Below are 16983 nucleotides of genomic sequence, written 5' to 3' on the forward strand. Positions count from 1 at the left end.
CGCCGCCCTCCAATAAACGCTGCATTTTAAGGCAAAAATATTAATGAACGCCGTCCTCGAATAAACCCCGCATTATGATGCGGCGTTTATTCGAATAAAAGACTCAACAAACGCTTAGCAGGTTGATCGATCACTACTTATATAATTAGGCAATGATATGCAGGTTTTTGGTTCATCGCTATCAACCTGGGACTCCTTCGAGTGTCACATCGAAGATAGCATTACTTACGCAATTGCAGTCTTTGTAGCGGTGGACGACCATTGCTTCCATAGCTGTTGGAAATTCTTAGTGAACCAGACACAAGTCCTTTTAAATTTACTAGTTCTGATGTCAAGGAAGTATATCCGACATTACATCTTTTGGACTCGGTTTGAAGAGGACAGTAAGATTGAAATTGAATGATATTGATTCATTTGATACAGTTATGATACTATTGTTTGCAGTAAATGAATTAGATTTAAATTTGGTTCTTTTTGGTCCGTTCTCGATTGTAATGTAATAATTCATAAACGAGGCAGTGTTTTATCAGGTTTTCTAAACACGAGGAAACTGGTGAAAGCAAGAGACCGAAGGCGGAGTGCTTTTTCACATTTTTGGTCGTTGTTTTTTTCAATTGGCCTATCAAAAGGGTTTGATTCATCATCACTGAAATAAAAAAAATTACAAAAAAAAAAAAACAAAACAGAAAAAACATCACGCATATAATTAATTTTTGCTTTCTATCGTTGCATTATCACTTGTGCATATTTGCCAGTCAGTGTGATGAATAATAATAATAATAATAATAAGAACTTTATTTCTCCTACAAAATGGATCAGCTAGTACACGAGTAAAAGTTGGTATTAACCCATGTGTAGCAAAGCAAGTTTCACATAAATTATGCGCGAAAATTTGATCATTATGCTTCTGATCATGACCGTCACCCATGGCATCGTGCCGAGAATTATGCTTAAATTTTTCTTTCTGTTCAATTTGATAATTCAAAATAATAGCTTTTAAGAACCCCTCGACCTCCCGCCCCTCCCCACCGTATTCCTATCACCAACAGGTAACACTTGCTAACAATAAAAGGCTTACCGAAGTTCAGAACACAACATTTTACTTAACAAATTCCGAGCAAGAAGAGCAGGAAAAGCAGGCCGTATTGTTGAAAGCACTCAGGATACAGAATTCATCTCTTGGTAAACTGTGACATCAAGGGATTTTTATGAAGTCACTTACTATAACATTATGCCGGTATAAGTCATCTGACCCTAATCAGTGTTCTTTAGAGAGGAAAATTGTGGCCTAAATCTTCTCTGGAGCTCAGAGAAATTTTCTCACCTTGAAATATATAGAGCATTACTCAGTGCCACGAAAATAATGAATTTAGCAGAGAAATGATAATTACAGATTTGGTCGATGAAGTTTGAAGATACGTGTATACCAGAGTAAACCCTTTTTTCATAAATGAGCATAGTGATCCTCCGCTCCCATTTCAAAAACTAGCTTCTAGGAAGTTAGAAGGACACTGTGATCAACAATGTGAGGTAAGTTCTAATTAATAACCGGAACCGCTAATTATCTGTCACTTGACTAGGTCGGCCGGTCAATGAATAGTGGCTGAAATACTCAATTTTACCTTCAGAATGTTTGAGCACGAACAAATTGAAGCTAGTGATAGGCACTGCCTTCTTTGTGCTTTTTTAAAAAGTACTTCGATATTAACATTAATGTTAATAATAGTACTAATAATTACAATGATGATAAAAAAAATTATTAGGATATACCAAGACAGTGGATAGCGTTGAAATCGCGCTCCGATTGGCCACTCAAATTCTGCATTTCCCTTCTTATTCACCTCTAAGCAACGCGCGCGGGATTTGCACCAGAAATTATTATAGTCATTGCAAGAATAAACGAGTGTTCTTTTTGTGCTATATTAACTCACTGTTTTAGTATATACTAATTTACTAAAACAACCATTTAACTCAGTGTGGGTGGCAAGTGCGGATATTTTCTTCCCCGTTTCGTAGCTCGGAAAATATCTTCCACCAGCAACCTCCACTTTGGTAAATATTTGTTAGTGATAGCCTAGCTATGAGCAGTCTCTCCTTCTCGGTGAAGTCTGACTTGCAATTTAAAAAAAATCAGTAACCTTATGAACTCAGATGATGAAACCCTATTATCTCATACCCCAAACACAAAAAATGTAGGAATAATGTTTAGTGAAAAAGATGTTGGTGACAAAAAGTTAGAAAGCAAGGCCAGTTATGAAACAATAAAACATTGTTCACCATTCCTTTTATGAAAACGACGGAAGTAATCAGGACTGGGCTCTAGACACTTCCTCTATCATTATCCGGGATACTGATATCCATCCAGTGTAAGCATCACCCAGTCTATTACCATTTGGACACTGTCCTACCCATAACTCCACAGTAACCCTTCCCTGTGGAATGTTTTCACAGTATCCCTCAAATGATCTGTGATGAAGCAGATTAGGACTCCCAGATGGCCAGCTGTTGTACACAACAGCCTCAATTGTCATTGGTCCACTGCATTCATTTCCATTAAACTTGAAGAACCACCGGTTGCATCTATATGAAGTGCCTCTCACTCTCATATTTCCCTGGAATGAGACTTTAATAGCTGTATCAGACTGCAGCTTGTTGAATGAGCAATCCTATAAAAAAATGCCAAGAATACAGTCTTAGTGCGAAAAAAAAGAGTATATATAAGAGTATTATAGGAAACAATTTTATGATGACCTTTTCCTGCTGCTAGTATGCACGGAATTGTTAATTGATATTTTTAGTTTGGCTGCATTTCTCAAAAGTCTCTTTCAGAGATGGCTATGACAAACTGGCTCTAATACTTAATTTATTTTTCATTACATTTTCTAGATATTTCTGTACCTTAATCTTTCCACTATCTCTATCATCATCGAGATTTTTCACACACACTGTTTCCAGTTGGTCTGTGACACTGCACTATTCACGATTTCTCCTTTCTCTCCTTTAGATCCCTGCTCTCCTTTCACACCCTTGATTCCTGGCGGTCCACTGCTGCCACGTGACCCTTCATGACCTTTATCTCCTTTTATTCCCATCATTCCAGGTGCACCATTTTTACCAAGTGACCCTGGATTTCCTTTTTGTCCTCTTGTTCCCATCATACCTCTCGGTCCCTTAACACCAGGCTCCCCCTTAGCTCCATCTTTTCCTTGTTGCCCTTGCGGCCCTGGGGCGCCAGGAATTCCCGGCATTCCTGGTATGCCATTCGATCCTGGAATCCCAGAAAATCCGTGAGCAAAAATGGATTTCTGAAAAAGAAGAAAGAACATATAATTATTGAATGGATGTACCGTACATCAAGAAACTACTGTGCTACTTCGGCGGACACGTAAATATCAATAAACATCAGTGATGTTTATTAATATTTACGTGTCCGCCGAAGTAGCACAGCAGTTTCTTGAGAAGCTAATCATGTTGAGAATTTAGCTTCGTTTTAGGAGAAACGGCGCGGAACATTGGATGATCTCATACCGTTGTGGAGATATTCCTAACAGAAAACTTTTTCAAGCAATGTCCTCCTTTGTCTTTGAAACTCATGATTGATGAGGGATTTGTTTTTTGCTTAGCTTGGTAGACATGAGTGGTAAACTGAGGTATGACAAATGAACGCTTCATGAAGTACATGCGATTTCGTAGTAAATAATCGTGGATAAAGCATGCCTAAGGGTACCTCACATGGGTCTTTGTCAGCGCTAGCTTGAGGATTCTGTTGTTGAGGACTGGTGGTTGTTCCCACGGAACTTACTCCTGTTTTGGATGAGAAAAATAACAAAACAACGAGGATCAGAGGCTTCGCCATACTCCGATGGTTACTTTGCGTGAATATTTCGTGTTCTATGACTGAAATATATATCTCCTAATGTACTCGCCTATTTATATCCCACCGAATTTCATTATAAAATAACAACCTTAATTAAAAAGCGCTGGAGCTAAATGATAAGGATGTCTGAAGCTACTTGAACTCACACACCAGGTCAACAACTTGACTGTGATATCCCTATCAGTTCACTATTGAAGCACGTACTGACTAACAGACCAATGTTTCACTCATGTTTAGGAAATTACGCAGAAAAATCTGGGCCACAAAATCTACCTACTCGGATCAAACGAGAAATATTGAGAAAAAAAGTTCGATATGGTCTGTGATATGATGTTCATTTGTCCTTAGCTCGATTTCGGTATTCATGTTATTGAATCCATTCTAAAATAGTATAGACATTTACAAATGCCGCATGTTAGACTCAAACTGATCATAAGGTGGTGTGTTAGATTTTGTCGACATTTCAATGATGGTACAAATTGCAGACCCGTCTCAATGATATCAAATTTAACTGAAACTTAAATGTGTTTGATTGAAGAAACATGTGATAGCACCCATAAGCGAACGGGCCGGGGGAGCTGGGAGGCTGTCAACCCCCCACCCCTCCGCCTCCCAAATTTTAGGCAACTCAGATTTTTAATGCAGCAAAAGAAATTTTGGCAATGCCAATTTTTACAAAAAGTTTCCATGTTTCTTTTCGTCTTTTTTTTTCTTTCAAAGAGACATTTATTAATTTAAACTTAAGTAGGTGTGGTAAAGCTAGTTTAATTCGTCTGCGGATTGTGAGTGCTGAGAGTAATTCTGAGCAACACTTATAGTCTGTGCCGATATCTTTAGGGGAAGACGGTCGATGTCATCTGCACACATAACCATTCAGACCTTATGCCAGTGTCGTAGTCAAGAAAGTTCCAACAGCGTATGGCAGATAGTGTCAGCAATGAGTCTTAAAATTAAGAAGTAGTAAACCAGTTCTCAGTTTGAATTACGGGAAGCCAGGGCACTCAGACAAACGCCATCGCGCAGCATTCAAGACCTTGTAGGTGAACACGTGCAAGGACAAACGCAGCTGACACCGTAATCGCACCACCGGATGAACACTTACTATGCGTCCATCGACATGATGCTGAAAAATTGGCACGAACCGGCACCCATGGTGGCATTGGTTAGTTTGACCCGCTATTAAATATCACAGATAACAATGTTTTAATTCACAAACTGCGGCAGGGTCAAGCCCTTCGATGTTTAGGAGAGTGTTCTGCGGACTCTGAAGCGCCTGATGTTATGTTTATTTCTTCCATGGTCGATTACTGTATTCATGCTTATATTGAGGCGGTGAGATATATTTTCATCGCCAAAATCTCCTTTTGTGTATTAATGGTACAAGTTGCAGACTCGTGTCGTGTAGTTAAAATTAAGAACGATAATTTCTACAAGACTTAGAGGTTTTTTATCAGCGTTAGGGTGACATCTATTACCATTATCGGATAACGGAGTTTATCTCTAGAATGTAAGTCTTCAATGATTCAGATTATTTTTCACACAATCTTATGTGCCGCTATCTCGCTGCAATGAATAATTAGAATGGTTGTATCAGACCGCAGCTCGTTAAATGAGCAATCCCGTAAAATATGCCGAGAAGACAGGCTCAGTGGAAAACAAACATGTTTCTTATCAGCCTAAGGGTCACATCTGTTTTTTCGGATAACGGAGTTTATCTCTAGAATGTAAGCCGCCTTGAATGCTTCAGATTATTACACAGTCTTATGTGCCGCTATCTCACATGGTGCACAGGTGTGGTGTCAACTTCCAAGGTTAAGAAAACACAACCAAGGGAGAATATCTTTGCATATCTTTTCGATAGTAGCTAGTAAGGGTTAGTTAGGCTTAGAGTTGTAACAGCAAGACATGTTACATAAGATAAGAAGATTATGAAATCCAAGATTCATGGTACCTTCCACCCAGTTTGCTCAAGCTATTTCCCCTATATGTTCAAATACTTTTCTAACTGAGCATCTGATTAAACTGGCGTAGTAACGTGTTTGATTTAGGACATAGGTGATAGCATTCGTTAGCTTGACCCCTTTTTCAAATATCACAGATAACAATTTTTTTATCAGAAAATGCAGCAGTAAAAGGTGGCGAAGCCCTTAGATATTCAAAAAGGGTAATTTTGTAACGTGGTACTGCGTCGGTGAGGGGTATTACAGGATTATTTGGTTTTATCAGCTGAACTGATAACGTAAATTGGCCAGTGTAAAGAGTTTCAAAAGCATCTGCCACGTGAACAACCTACATAACATTTATCTCCTTTTAATCCTGTCATTCCAGGTGCACCCCGGTCACTACGGTCCCTTGACACCAGGCTTCCCCTTAGCTCCATCTTTTCCTTGTTGTCTTTGAAGCCCTGGGGCGTCAGGAATTCCTGGCATTCCTGGTATGCCATTCGACCCTGGAATCCTAGGAAAACTGACAGCAAAAAATAGATTTCTGGAAAGAAGAAAAATATATACTGATTGGGTGGAAAAAAAAACAAGAACACAAAATAAAACTGTATTGGTGCAGAGAACTTTCTTATAATGATAATATAGGGAATAAATTAAAGATTTTCTTGATATTTCCTGACTTTGATCTTTCCACAATCTTAATTATCATCTCCTTTCCACACAAACTGTTTCCAGTTGGTCTGTGACACTACACTATTCACGATTTCTCATTTCTCTCCTTTAGATCCCTGCTCTCCTTTCACACCCTTGATTCCTGGCGGTCCACTGCTCCTTTTATTCCCATCCAGTTCCAGGTGCACCATTTTTACCAAGTGACCCTTGCTTTCTTTTTGCTCTTCTTGTTTCCGTCATCCCTCACGGTACCTTGACACCAGACTCTCCCTTAGCTCCCTATAAACTACTTAAGTTGTTGTCATAATTCGGGAAATCACACATAATGTTAAAGCATCGCACACTTTTCTGCATCAGTAAATATCTAAAGAATGTTCTGGCCAAGTTAAATCAAAATCCGAAGAAAACTACATACACTATTACTTTGTTTAAGCAGAGGTAAAGTTGCGTAAAAAAAAACCTTTGACAGTTTTCACACCTATTTTTTTGTGAGTGTCGATGCGGTCATGCCACTAACCAATGAGAGGCAATATTAAACTTCTTGGCCAGACTCGTGGATCAAAGAGTAAGGTCAGGTATTCTTGCTTCATCAAAATCTTCTGCCTTCGATTTCTTGGGCTAGGCTTTCTGTTGGATTTGCCACAAAGTGACTTCTCTTTATGATCGTTTCATGGAGACTCTTACTTCTCAATGTTTTGAGGAATGTAAAATTCACTTCTTTTGTGCAATGCAATGCACAATTTAAACAAAATGTGCAAATGAAGATTCTGGACAAAAGTCTGCCAAGAATGTCAATTCTCTGCTGGAAACTTCGTTTTATTACACCTTTCAGTATTGGGTACTAGGTACCCTAAAAAACTATTTCAGCGGTATCCTACATTCTTTTTTTAAGATTTCCCTATTTTTTTCTTTCCACAAATTAAAATTAGATGATTTCACTAACTCAAGAGCAAATAAACGACATTTTGAAAATTTTAGCAGATTTTGTCGACAGTAACCTTAACTTAATCTCCTAGGAATATGAAAAATTATAGGGAATCTTAGAACTAAACCTCTTTAGAACGTTTTTTTAATTTAAATGAATAAGTGGTGAAATATTGAAAACGGATACATTAAATAATTTACCCACAGACTCTGATTATTTGCTCCCGCGTAGTGGTATCCCTTGTAAGCTGCCATCAAACCTGGATTTATTCCAACCTGCAAGAGAAAGGAGCGATAAATTTGTCCAAAGTTAGTGTACATATTAGTTATCTAGTAACCGCTATGTATAACTAAACGTCCAACTTAATCTCCAACTCTAACACTAGTCTAGGAAAGTAATGTCAGAGACTCTCGTGCTGAAATGAAAATGTTTCTGATCCACTTTTTTTCTCTGAAGCTCCAGAACGCCATATTAGATGCATCAATATGCTTTCAAACAGAATATCTAGGTTGTAGTTCAGCTGTTTTGGAAGCTTTAGTTTATACGCATCTTCAGATATTTCTACCAATCTTTTCACTGGACGTCTTCGCTTTTCAGGACTTTTTTCAGTGTTTTTTGCCTTCATCTTTCAAATTATTTGTTTCTTTAGCTTTATCATAAACTCCTGACTTTTTGTGTTACAAAACAAAACAAAAAAATAATCAGTTAAAATGCCTAACCATTAAAACGTATATCAACAGCTGAAATTTTTTTTCTGAAAGTTTTTTCGGTGCAGAGTGGCACACAAGTGATAGTGTGGTTAAGGCAGAAATATAAATACCACTCACAAGTTTGGGCTGTAACAAAGGGATTCCTCTTGATTCTGCATCCTGTTATCCGCGATGGCGTGAAGGTTTAGTCGTGAACCAGGGCAAACATACATACACACCCACCATACCCATAAGCTTATCGTTCATATCGCTCTTTTCTGGTTTACAAGAAAGTTGTGCGCCCGTAGTAAAATCACCAGCGGTAAAAAGTTCAATGAGTTTGGTAGGTCAAATACTCTGACTTTCAACATGGCGGCAGTTTGAAACTACAGCAGGCTTTTTTACCTTTGAAAATTCCATGTTTGATGAAAAAATAAGGACGATTTAACGGCGCCTCGGTGTCCATAGATTCTTGCTGCTGTTTTTCATCGCTGAAGCTGGAATTGAGCTATTTATGATGAAGGTTCGCATTGGAAAGGAAACTTCTTGTAAGTAAGCTTACTATTAATCGTGTACGTTGATCTGGTAAAAGTACTGTCATTTTTTTATTTATTTTTAAATCAAAGCTTTATCAACAGTACGAACAAATTTTACTTAAAGTGGGTCATTTTTGTTGCATTATTCTCCATATGAACTATTTACGTCCACTTTGAATAATAAGACTTTATTTGCCGCATGAGGATCGCTTGCAGTTTTGAAGGCGGCTGTTGATTTTTCCGTTCGTAGTCACAAAATGACTGGGTTAGATTTCTGCAAAGCCCTATACTTCATTATGCATACAGTTCTTGGGTAATAAAATAATGGCGAAAAGAGTAGACAGTCTCTGTGATTATGGCTTTTTTTTAAAGTATAGGACTCCAGTCACCGTCAGAAACGTTGGCATTTGCCAAGTGGGAAAAATTGAAATGTTTTTGAAATCTTTCACTTTTAAGTGTCTCCTTTAATTTTGAATTATCTTAGAGAGAGGTTTGGTGAAAAAATGAATCAGCTGACGCAAAAGGGTAAACAGAGTTTCTCCTTACAATATCAATACAATATCAACGAGAAAAGTGACGAGAATAAAGAAAAATATAAAGTAGTGATTTTTAGCTGATCCAAAACCAAGTTCTCCAAACTCACATCACAAGAATTGTAATTGGCAGACAGTTAAGAGAATTACTAATGAGATCTTCAGATTGAAAACATTAACCAAAAAGTTGATAAATGAAGATCAAACCTCTTACTTGTATTAAAGTTGGCAAAGTAAATATAGCTCCACCCTCTCCTGTCAAAACCCTTGGAGTCTGGTTTGACTCAAACCTATCTATGGTTGATCATATCACCAAGACTTGCTCTGCAGTGTTTTACTATCTTTGTAACATTAGAAGAATTAGAAAATATTTAACAAAAGAATGCACGGAGACACTTATTCATGCCTTTATATCTAGTCACTTGGACTATTGTAACAGCCTCCTATTTGGGGTTCCTGAGTGCCATCTTCACAAATTACAGAGAGTCCAGAATGCAGCTGCATGCCTTATATTCCAGGAGAGCAGATTTTGTTACATCACACCTCTGCTCAAATCATTACACATATATCACATATAGTTTTTAAAATTATTTAATTACTTTTAGAGCAATACATGGTCTTGCCCTGGCCTACATAAGTGAGCTGATTTCTGTTAGAGACACCGGAAGATATGATTTCCTTTCCAACGATGGCTTACTCCTTGCTCCTTGCAGGGGTAAAACACTCACCATGTTCGGCGATCAATCTTTCCATGCGGCCGCCCCTAAATTGTGGAACGATCTTCTGGGCTCTATCAGAAACACCCAATCTTTAAACAAGTTTAAGAAGGCCCTTAAGAATTTTTTATTTGCCAAAGCTTTTTAATTCTTGGTATCTAATTTCATATTTTTACATTTTCTTAGTGATTATTTATTTATTTATTTATGACTATTTTTTTTGTTTTTTTTTTTTATCTTTTAATTTTTAGTTTTTAGTATCTATGTAGCTTTTTTAACTTTTAATTGTAATGCACAATTAAAAATTCTTATATTGATAATTGCACAATATAAGTCTATAAATTATTATTATTATTGTTATGTCCTACAGATGAATTTTATGTCAGAAAAGAGTCAGAACGATGTCTAGAAAGAAGAAAACAAGAACAAGAAAACACAAATAAACAGCAGAGTGTAGAGCCATAAATTCTGAGGATGCCTGCTGAGATATCCTGGCCTGGATATTTAACTTTCTTTGCAGTCAGTTTTGCAACTTGCCTGGCAGGAAGTCAAGTGGTGCACTTGTACTACAGACCAAATCTGGTGAGAATGTTTTGTTGTGTTTATTTTATGGTTCATGAGCATAGGAGATAGAGGATCCTGACTGGAAAAACTACCCTTCAATTTTTCTACATTTCAGCAAGGTTTCCCTTTTTGCACTTCTAAAACAAAACTTGTTGGAAAGATCAGCTGAGTTATATTTTTTTCTTTACAGTCCAGAAACTTGACTCTTTCTTCTCATATTTGATTTTTTTTTATCCTCCTTAGCTGCTATATATAACATTTCTTATAAAGCTCAGAGAATTAGGAGTTGTATCTTGTATTTGATAAGTTTAATTAAGTACTACTTACTTACTGAATGATACAGTGAAAGTATGGAGAGGAATTTCACATTAATCACTTTTTGGAATTGATTGTAGGTTTAACTGATTGTTAATAATTAACTAGAGCTGCCATTTTTAGGTGAAGCTCTTTTTTAACAGAAATTTTCCACTTTCAGGCATGGAAACCATGATCAAAAGGGGATAAAATTGTTATGAAAAAGTTTTGATTCTGTCAAAAGCTGACCTATTCCAAGTTGTCATTCATGAAGTACAACTGTACACAATCAGCTTCCAACTGAATTCTCCTCTGCCCTATGTTACAAAAAGTGACTAAGGACTGGGAATGAGTAAGGATTACACAGGAAAATGGAAATAATAAGTTTTATTAACTTACCAAATTGCATTCAGTGAGATCAGGTAAAGGACAATACAAAGTGATTTAGCAAGGGAAGTTTATTTTATAGTCTACAATAAAACCTCACTTTGGTCAGAAAACTGTTTACTTTCTTTCAAACTCTTCAAAATATTTCAATATCTGTAATACATCAGACTTCTTCTGCAGGGCAAGAGTAATGTTTTGCTTAATGAAACTGCAACTTTGCATCTCATCTTTGACTAATAGAAAAATGATAGATACAGTTGTTATGTGCTTGGGCTGTCTGTGCTTACTGAACCTTTTGACATTTTGTATCTACTTTTTATTTTATGGAAATTTTAGATGTACCACCAAATCCAAAGGACTTTCTAGAACAAACAGGATGGAGAAAATATATTTCCATAAAAAGAGACTTAAGTGTATACCATCTAATTGAAAAATATTGAATCAGTAGTGAAATTCCATGATGAACATTTTCCTACAAGTTGTGATCACACAACAAATCTTTTGTCTTCATTTAATGTTTTTAAAGTATTTCAAGACTATTTTTCAAGATACTGAGAAAAAAGTGATAGAAATAATGGAAAAAAGTGAGAGATCATATCTGGTTTGTAATGTAACCAAAAATACAAAGAAGCACATACAGTTGTATCACTAATGATTAAAGAAACTACCATTTTGTTGACAAACACATGTCAAACAGTTTTATTGTAATTCAGAGACAAACTTAAAATAATTCAGGAAAATATTTTCAGGAGGGGACGAAGGTATCTACTGGCACATGGCATAAACTAAAAAGTACAAAGAAAAGTACATGTGATTGAAGAGAAGCATAAGGTTTAAATTGGAATAAAGAAGTTTTGGATGGAAAATGTGAGAAAATTATAAATCCAAAATAATGGATAAATAATGGATGAATGAAAAAGAGAATATTCTACTCCAGTCCTCAGGTGAAGTTAACAGGGCTGATTAGGACTGGGCTCTAGGCACTTCCTCAATCATTATCCGGGATACTGAGTTCCATCCAGTGTAAGCATTACCCAGTGGTTCAGTAGGACATTGTCCTACCCATAACTCCACAGTAACCCTGCCCTGTGGAATGTTTTCACAGTATCCCTCAAATGATCTGTGATGAAGCAGATTACGACTCCCAGATGGCCAATTGTTGTACACAACAGCCTCAATTGTCATTGGTCCACTGCATTCATTTCCATTAAACTTGAAGAACCATCGGTTGCATTTACTTGAAGTGCCTCTCACTGCCATATTTCCTTGGAATGAGACGTTAATAGCTGTATGAGATTTCAGCTTGTTGAATGAGCAATCCTATAAAAAATGCATAAAAAAAAAAATGCTTTGTAAGAGTCTTATAGGAAAAAATTTGATGATGACCTTGTACTTTTCCTGCCTGCTAGAATGCACAGAATTGTTAATTGATATTTTCAGTTTGATAGAATTTCTCTATAGTCTCTTTGAGAGATGGCCATGACAAATTGGCTCTAACACTTAATTTATTTTCATTGCATTTTCTAGATATTTCTGTACCTTAATCTTTCCGCTATCTCTACCATCTTCATTTTTCCACACACACTGTTTCCAGTTGGTCTGTGACACTGCACTATTCACGATTTCTCCTTTCTCTCCTTTAGATCCCTGCTCTCCTTTCACACCCTTGATTCCTGGCGGTCCATCGCTGCCACGTGACCCTTCATGACCTTTATTTCCTTTTATTCCCATCATTCCAGGTGCACCATTTTTACCAAGTGACCCTGGATTTCCTTTTAGTCCTCTTGTTCCCGTCATACCTCTCGGTCCCTTGACACCAGGCTCCCCCTTAGCTCCATCTTTTCCCTGTTGCCCTTGCGGCCCTGGAGCGCCGGGAATTCCCGGCATTCCTGGTATGCCATTCGATCCTGGAATCCCAGAAAATCCGTAAGCAAAAATGGATTTCTGAAAAAGAAAAAAGAACATATAATTATATAATGGATGTACTCGATGTTTATTGATATTTTCGTGTCCGCCGCAGTAGCACAGCAGTTTCTTCAGAAACTAATCACGTTGAGAATTTAGCCTCGTTTTAGGAGAAACAGCTCGGAACATTGGATGATCTCATACCGTTGTGGAGATATTCCTAAAAGAAAAATTTTTTCAGCAATGTTCTACTCTGTCTTTGAAACTTATGATTGATGAGGGATTTGATTTTTGCTTAGCTTGGCAGATTTGAGTGGTAAACTGAGGTGTGAATAATGAACGTTTCATGATGTACATGCGATTTTGTCGTAAATAATCGTGGATAAAGCATGCTTAAGAGTACCTCACATGGGTCTTTGACAGCGCCAGCTTGTGGATTCTGTTGTTGAGGACTGGTGGTTGTTCCCACGGAACTTACTCCTGTTTTGGATGAGACAAATAGAACAGCGAGGATCAGAAACTTCGCCATACTTCGATGGTTGCTTCGCGCAAATACTTTGTGCTCGCAGTAAAATATCTCCTTATGTACGTGCCTATTTATATCCTACCGAATTTCACTAAATACAAAATATTAGTTACCATGTTAAAATAACAATCTAAATTAAAAAGTGCTGGAGCTAAATGATAAGGATGTCTGAAGCTACTCGAACCCACACACCAGGTCAACTTGACTGTGATATCCTTATCAGTTCACTAGTGAAGCACGTACTGACCAACAGACTAATGTTTCACTCATGTTCAGGAAATTACGCAGAAAAATCTGGGCCACAAAATCTACCTACTCTGATCAAACGAGAAATATTGAGAAGGAAAGTTCGATATAGTCTGTGATATAATGTTCATTTGTCCTTAGCTCGATCTCGGTTTTCATGTTATTGAATCCATTCTAAAATAGTATAAACCTTTTCAAACGCCGCATGTTAGACTCAAACTTATCTTGAGGTGGTGTGTTCAAAATCTGTCGACATTTAATGATGGTACAAATTACAGACCCAACTCGATGATATCAAATTTGACTGAAATTATAATGTGTTTGCATGAAGAAACAGGTGATAGCACCCATGAGCGTACGGGCCGGGGGAGCTGGGGGCTGCCACCGCCCCGCCCCCCGCCCCCCTTCCCCTCCCAAATTTTGGGCAACTCAGATTTTTTTGGGCAGCAAGAGAAATTTTGGCAAAACCAATTTTTACAAAAGTTTCCATGTTTCGTATCGTTTTTTTTTTTTCTTTGAAAGCGATATTTTTTATTTGAAGCTATATATTCATATATTCATTTCGTATGTAGGCCTATGTTAGTTTATCGTAAGACCCTTGTTCCTCTTCGACTGTTTCATAAACATTTGGGAAACTTGCAAGACTTTTTAGGCAAATGGTTCACTTCCGTTCCCTCCCCCCCTCTTCCGGCAAAAAATGGCCCGTACCGGCACCCATGATAGCATTGGTTAGTTTGACCCGCTATTAAATATCACAGATAACAGTGTTGTAATTTACAAACTGCGGCAGGATAAAAGCGGGCAAACCCTTAGATGTTCAGGGGAGCGTTTCTGTGGACTCTGAAGCGCCTGATGTCGTGTTTGTTTTTTCTATGGTCGATTACGGTATTCATGCTTACATTGAGGCGGGGAGATATATTTTCATCTCAAAAATCTGTTTTTGTGTATTAATGGAACAAATTGTAAGCTCGTGTTGTGAAGTTAAAATTAACAACGATATTTTTGTTTCTCCTGTTGATATGTTCTCGAAAGTGATGTTTCAACCAATTAGAACCAGGTGTTTTAATTTTCTACAAAACTTAAAAGTTTTCTTTTTTTATCAGCGTAAGAGTCACATCTGTTACTGTTATCGGATAACAGAATTTATCTCTAGAATGTAAGCCTTCAATGCTTCAGATTATTTTTCACACAGTTTATGTGCCGCTATCTTGCTGGAATAAAAATTTTGAAATTTAAATAGCTTCATCAGATTGCAGCTTGTTAAATGAGCAATCCTATAAAAAATGCCGAGAAGACAGTCTTAATGGAAAAAAATTATTTTTTATAAGGGTGTTATCGGAAATAATTTGATGATGACCTTGTACTTTTCCTGCCTGCAAGAATGCACAGAATTGTTAATTGATATTTTTAGTTCGCTTGCATTTCTCAAACGTCTTTTTCAGAGATGGCCATGATAAATTGGTTCTAACACCTAGTTTACTTTTCATTGCATTTTCTTGATATTTCTGTACCTTAATCTTTCCACGATCTTTATTATCATGCAGATTTTTCCACACATTCAGTCTCCAGTTGGTCTGTGACAATGTAGCATTCACGCTTTGACCAGACGTCTGACTAATATGAAATTTTAATGTGTTTGATTGAAGAAACAGGCGTTAAAGCACCCATAAGCGTACGGGCCGGGGGAGCTGGGGGCTGCCAACCCTCCCTCCCCCCTCCCAAATTTTGGGCAACCCAGGTTTTGGGGCAGCAAGAGAAATTTTGGCAAAGCCAATTTTTACAACAGTTTCCATGTTTCGTTTCGTCTTTCTTTTTCTTTGGGAGATATATTTTTTATTTTACGGTTTAAGTAGGCGTGGTAAAGCCAGTTAAATTCATCTTCGGACTGTGAGTGCTGAGAGTAATTCTGAGCAACACTTATAGTCTGTGCCGATATCTTCAGGGAAAGACGGTCGATGTCATCTGCAGTTGAAGAAATGCCGACATGACCCAACAGACCGTACGCTAGTGTCGTAGTGATTAAAGTTTCAACAGCGTATGGCAGATAGTGTCAGCAATGGGTCTGAAAATTAAGAGATGGTTAACCAGCTCTTAGTTTGAATTACGAGAAGCCAGGTGATTACGTGCAAGACAAACGCAGCTGACATCGTAATCGCACCACCTTATAAAGACTTACTATGCGTCCATCGACAAGGTGCTGACCGAGCTTGAGCTCAGGTTTAGTAAAAATAATCTGTGCTTTGGGAAACATCTGTCACAGTGAAACACCTAATAAAGAAAGCTTCTTCTGCAATGCCAAATTTTACAAAATCGGCATCTGAACTCTTTGACTGTTACAGTCTCCAGTTGGTCTGTCACAATGTACCATTCACGCTTTTAAATATCACAGATAACAGTGTTGTAATTAACAAACTGCGACAGGATAATAGCGGTCAAGCCCTCAAAGAGAGCGTTTCTGTGGACTCTGAAGTGCCTGATATCATGTTTATTTGTTCTACGGTCGATTACGGTATTCATACTTATATTGAGGCAGTGAGATATATTTTCATCTTCAAAATCTGCTTTTGTGTATTATGGTACAAGTTGCAGACTTGTGTTGTGAAGTTAAAATTGAGAACGATATTTTTGTGTCTCTTTTTGGTTTGTTCTCGAAACTGATGTTTCTATAATTACTACTATTTTAAGTGTTTCATTTTACTACAAGGCCATCAGGGTGAGCGTCACATCTTTTTTTTTTTTTTTTTTTTTTTTTTCTTTTTTTTTTTCAGATAACGGAATTTATCTCTAGAATGCAGACCTTCAATGTTTCAAATTATTTTTCACACTCCTATGTGCCGCTAACTCGCCTAGAGCGCACGTGTGGTGTCAAGGTTAAGAAAACACAATTAAGTGAGAATATCTTTGCATATCTGTTTGGTGACAGTAGTTAGTGAGAGTTAGTTAGGGTTAGGGTTGTGGCGGCAAGACATGTTACATAAAATAAGATTTTGGGATCCAAGATTCATGGTGCCTTTTTTACTGAATGGCTTATGACGATATATTATTTCCATTTATTTTCCAACACTTAAATAAGTTTAACACACATATACAGAAAATTCTTGTCAGATGCCAATTTTGTCTTTTAATAGCATTTAGCTTGGCAGACATGTGTGGTAAAGATTTCACAACTG

The 16983-nt window shown here is 37.3% G+C and overlaps 1 protein-coding gene, 1 long non-coding RNA gene and 1 pseudogene across 3 annotated transcripts; 1 reads left to right on the top strand and 2 right to left on the bottom strand.

The window, feature by feature from the left end:
* Positions 1-777: 777 nt before the first annotated feature.
* Positions 778-3880, bottom strand: LOC131774271 (collagen triple helix repeat-containing protein 1-like; annotated as a pseudogene).
* Positions 3881-8486: 4606 nt separating this feature from the next.
* LOC136284322 (uncharacterized) lies at positions 8487-11903 on the top strand. Of its 2 annotated transcripts, none has more exons than XR_010719159.1 (3): positions 8487-8654; positions 10262-10473; positions 10931-11903. It is a non-coding gene; the product is annotated as an uncharacterized lncRNA (long non-coding RNA). The 2 variants fall into 2 exon arrangements; XR_010719160.1 differs by having other exon boundaries at positions 11473-11903.
* A 196-nt stretch (positions 11904-12099) lies between these two features.
* On the bottom strand, positions 12100-13608 carry LOC131774273 (collagen triple helix repeat-containing protein 1-like). Its single transcript, XM_059090281.2, has 3 exons — positions 13445-13608; positions 12676-13080; positions 12100-12456 (listed from the first exon to the last, which is right to left on the bottom strand). Exons 1-3 carry the CDS (start codon positions 13568-13570, stop codon positions 12100-12102), a joined length of 888 nt encoding a protein of 295 aa, XP_058946264.2. The 5' UTR covers positions 13571-13608.
* Positions 13609-16983: the final 3375 nt, after the last annotated feature.

Source organism: Pocillopora verrucosa, chromosome 11 (assembly GCF_036669915.1).
Source record: "Pocillopora verrucosa isolate sample1 chromosome 11, ASM3666991v2, whole genome shotgun sequence".
NCBI lineage: Eukaryota > Metazoa > Cnidaria > Anthozoa > Scleractinia > Pocilloporidae > Pocillopora > Pocillopora verrucosa.

Excerpts from the sequence above, each read along its gene's own strand:
- LOC131774273 (XM_059090281.2), bottom strand. The coding sequence starts at position 13,570 with ATGGCGAAGTTTCTGATCCTCGCTGTTCTATTTGTCTCATCCAAAACA. Across the intron at positions 13,081-13,444 it reads CTGTCAAAGACCCATGTGAG|AAATCCATTTTTGCTTACGG; the intron begins GTACTCTTAAGC and ends TTTCTTTTTCAG. Across the intron at positions 12,457-12,675 it reads GAGATAGCGGAAAGATTAAG|GATTGCTCATTCAACAAGCT; the intron begins GTACAGAAATAT and ends CATTTTTTATAG.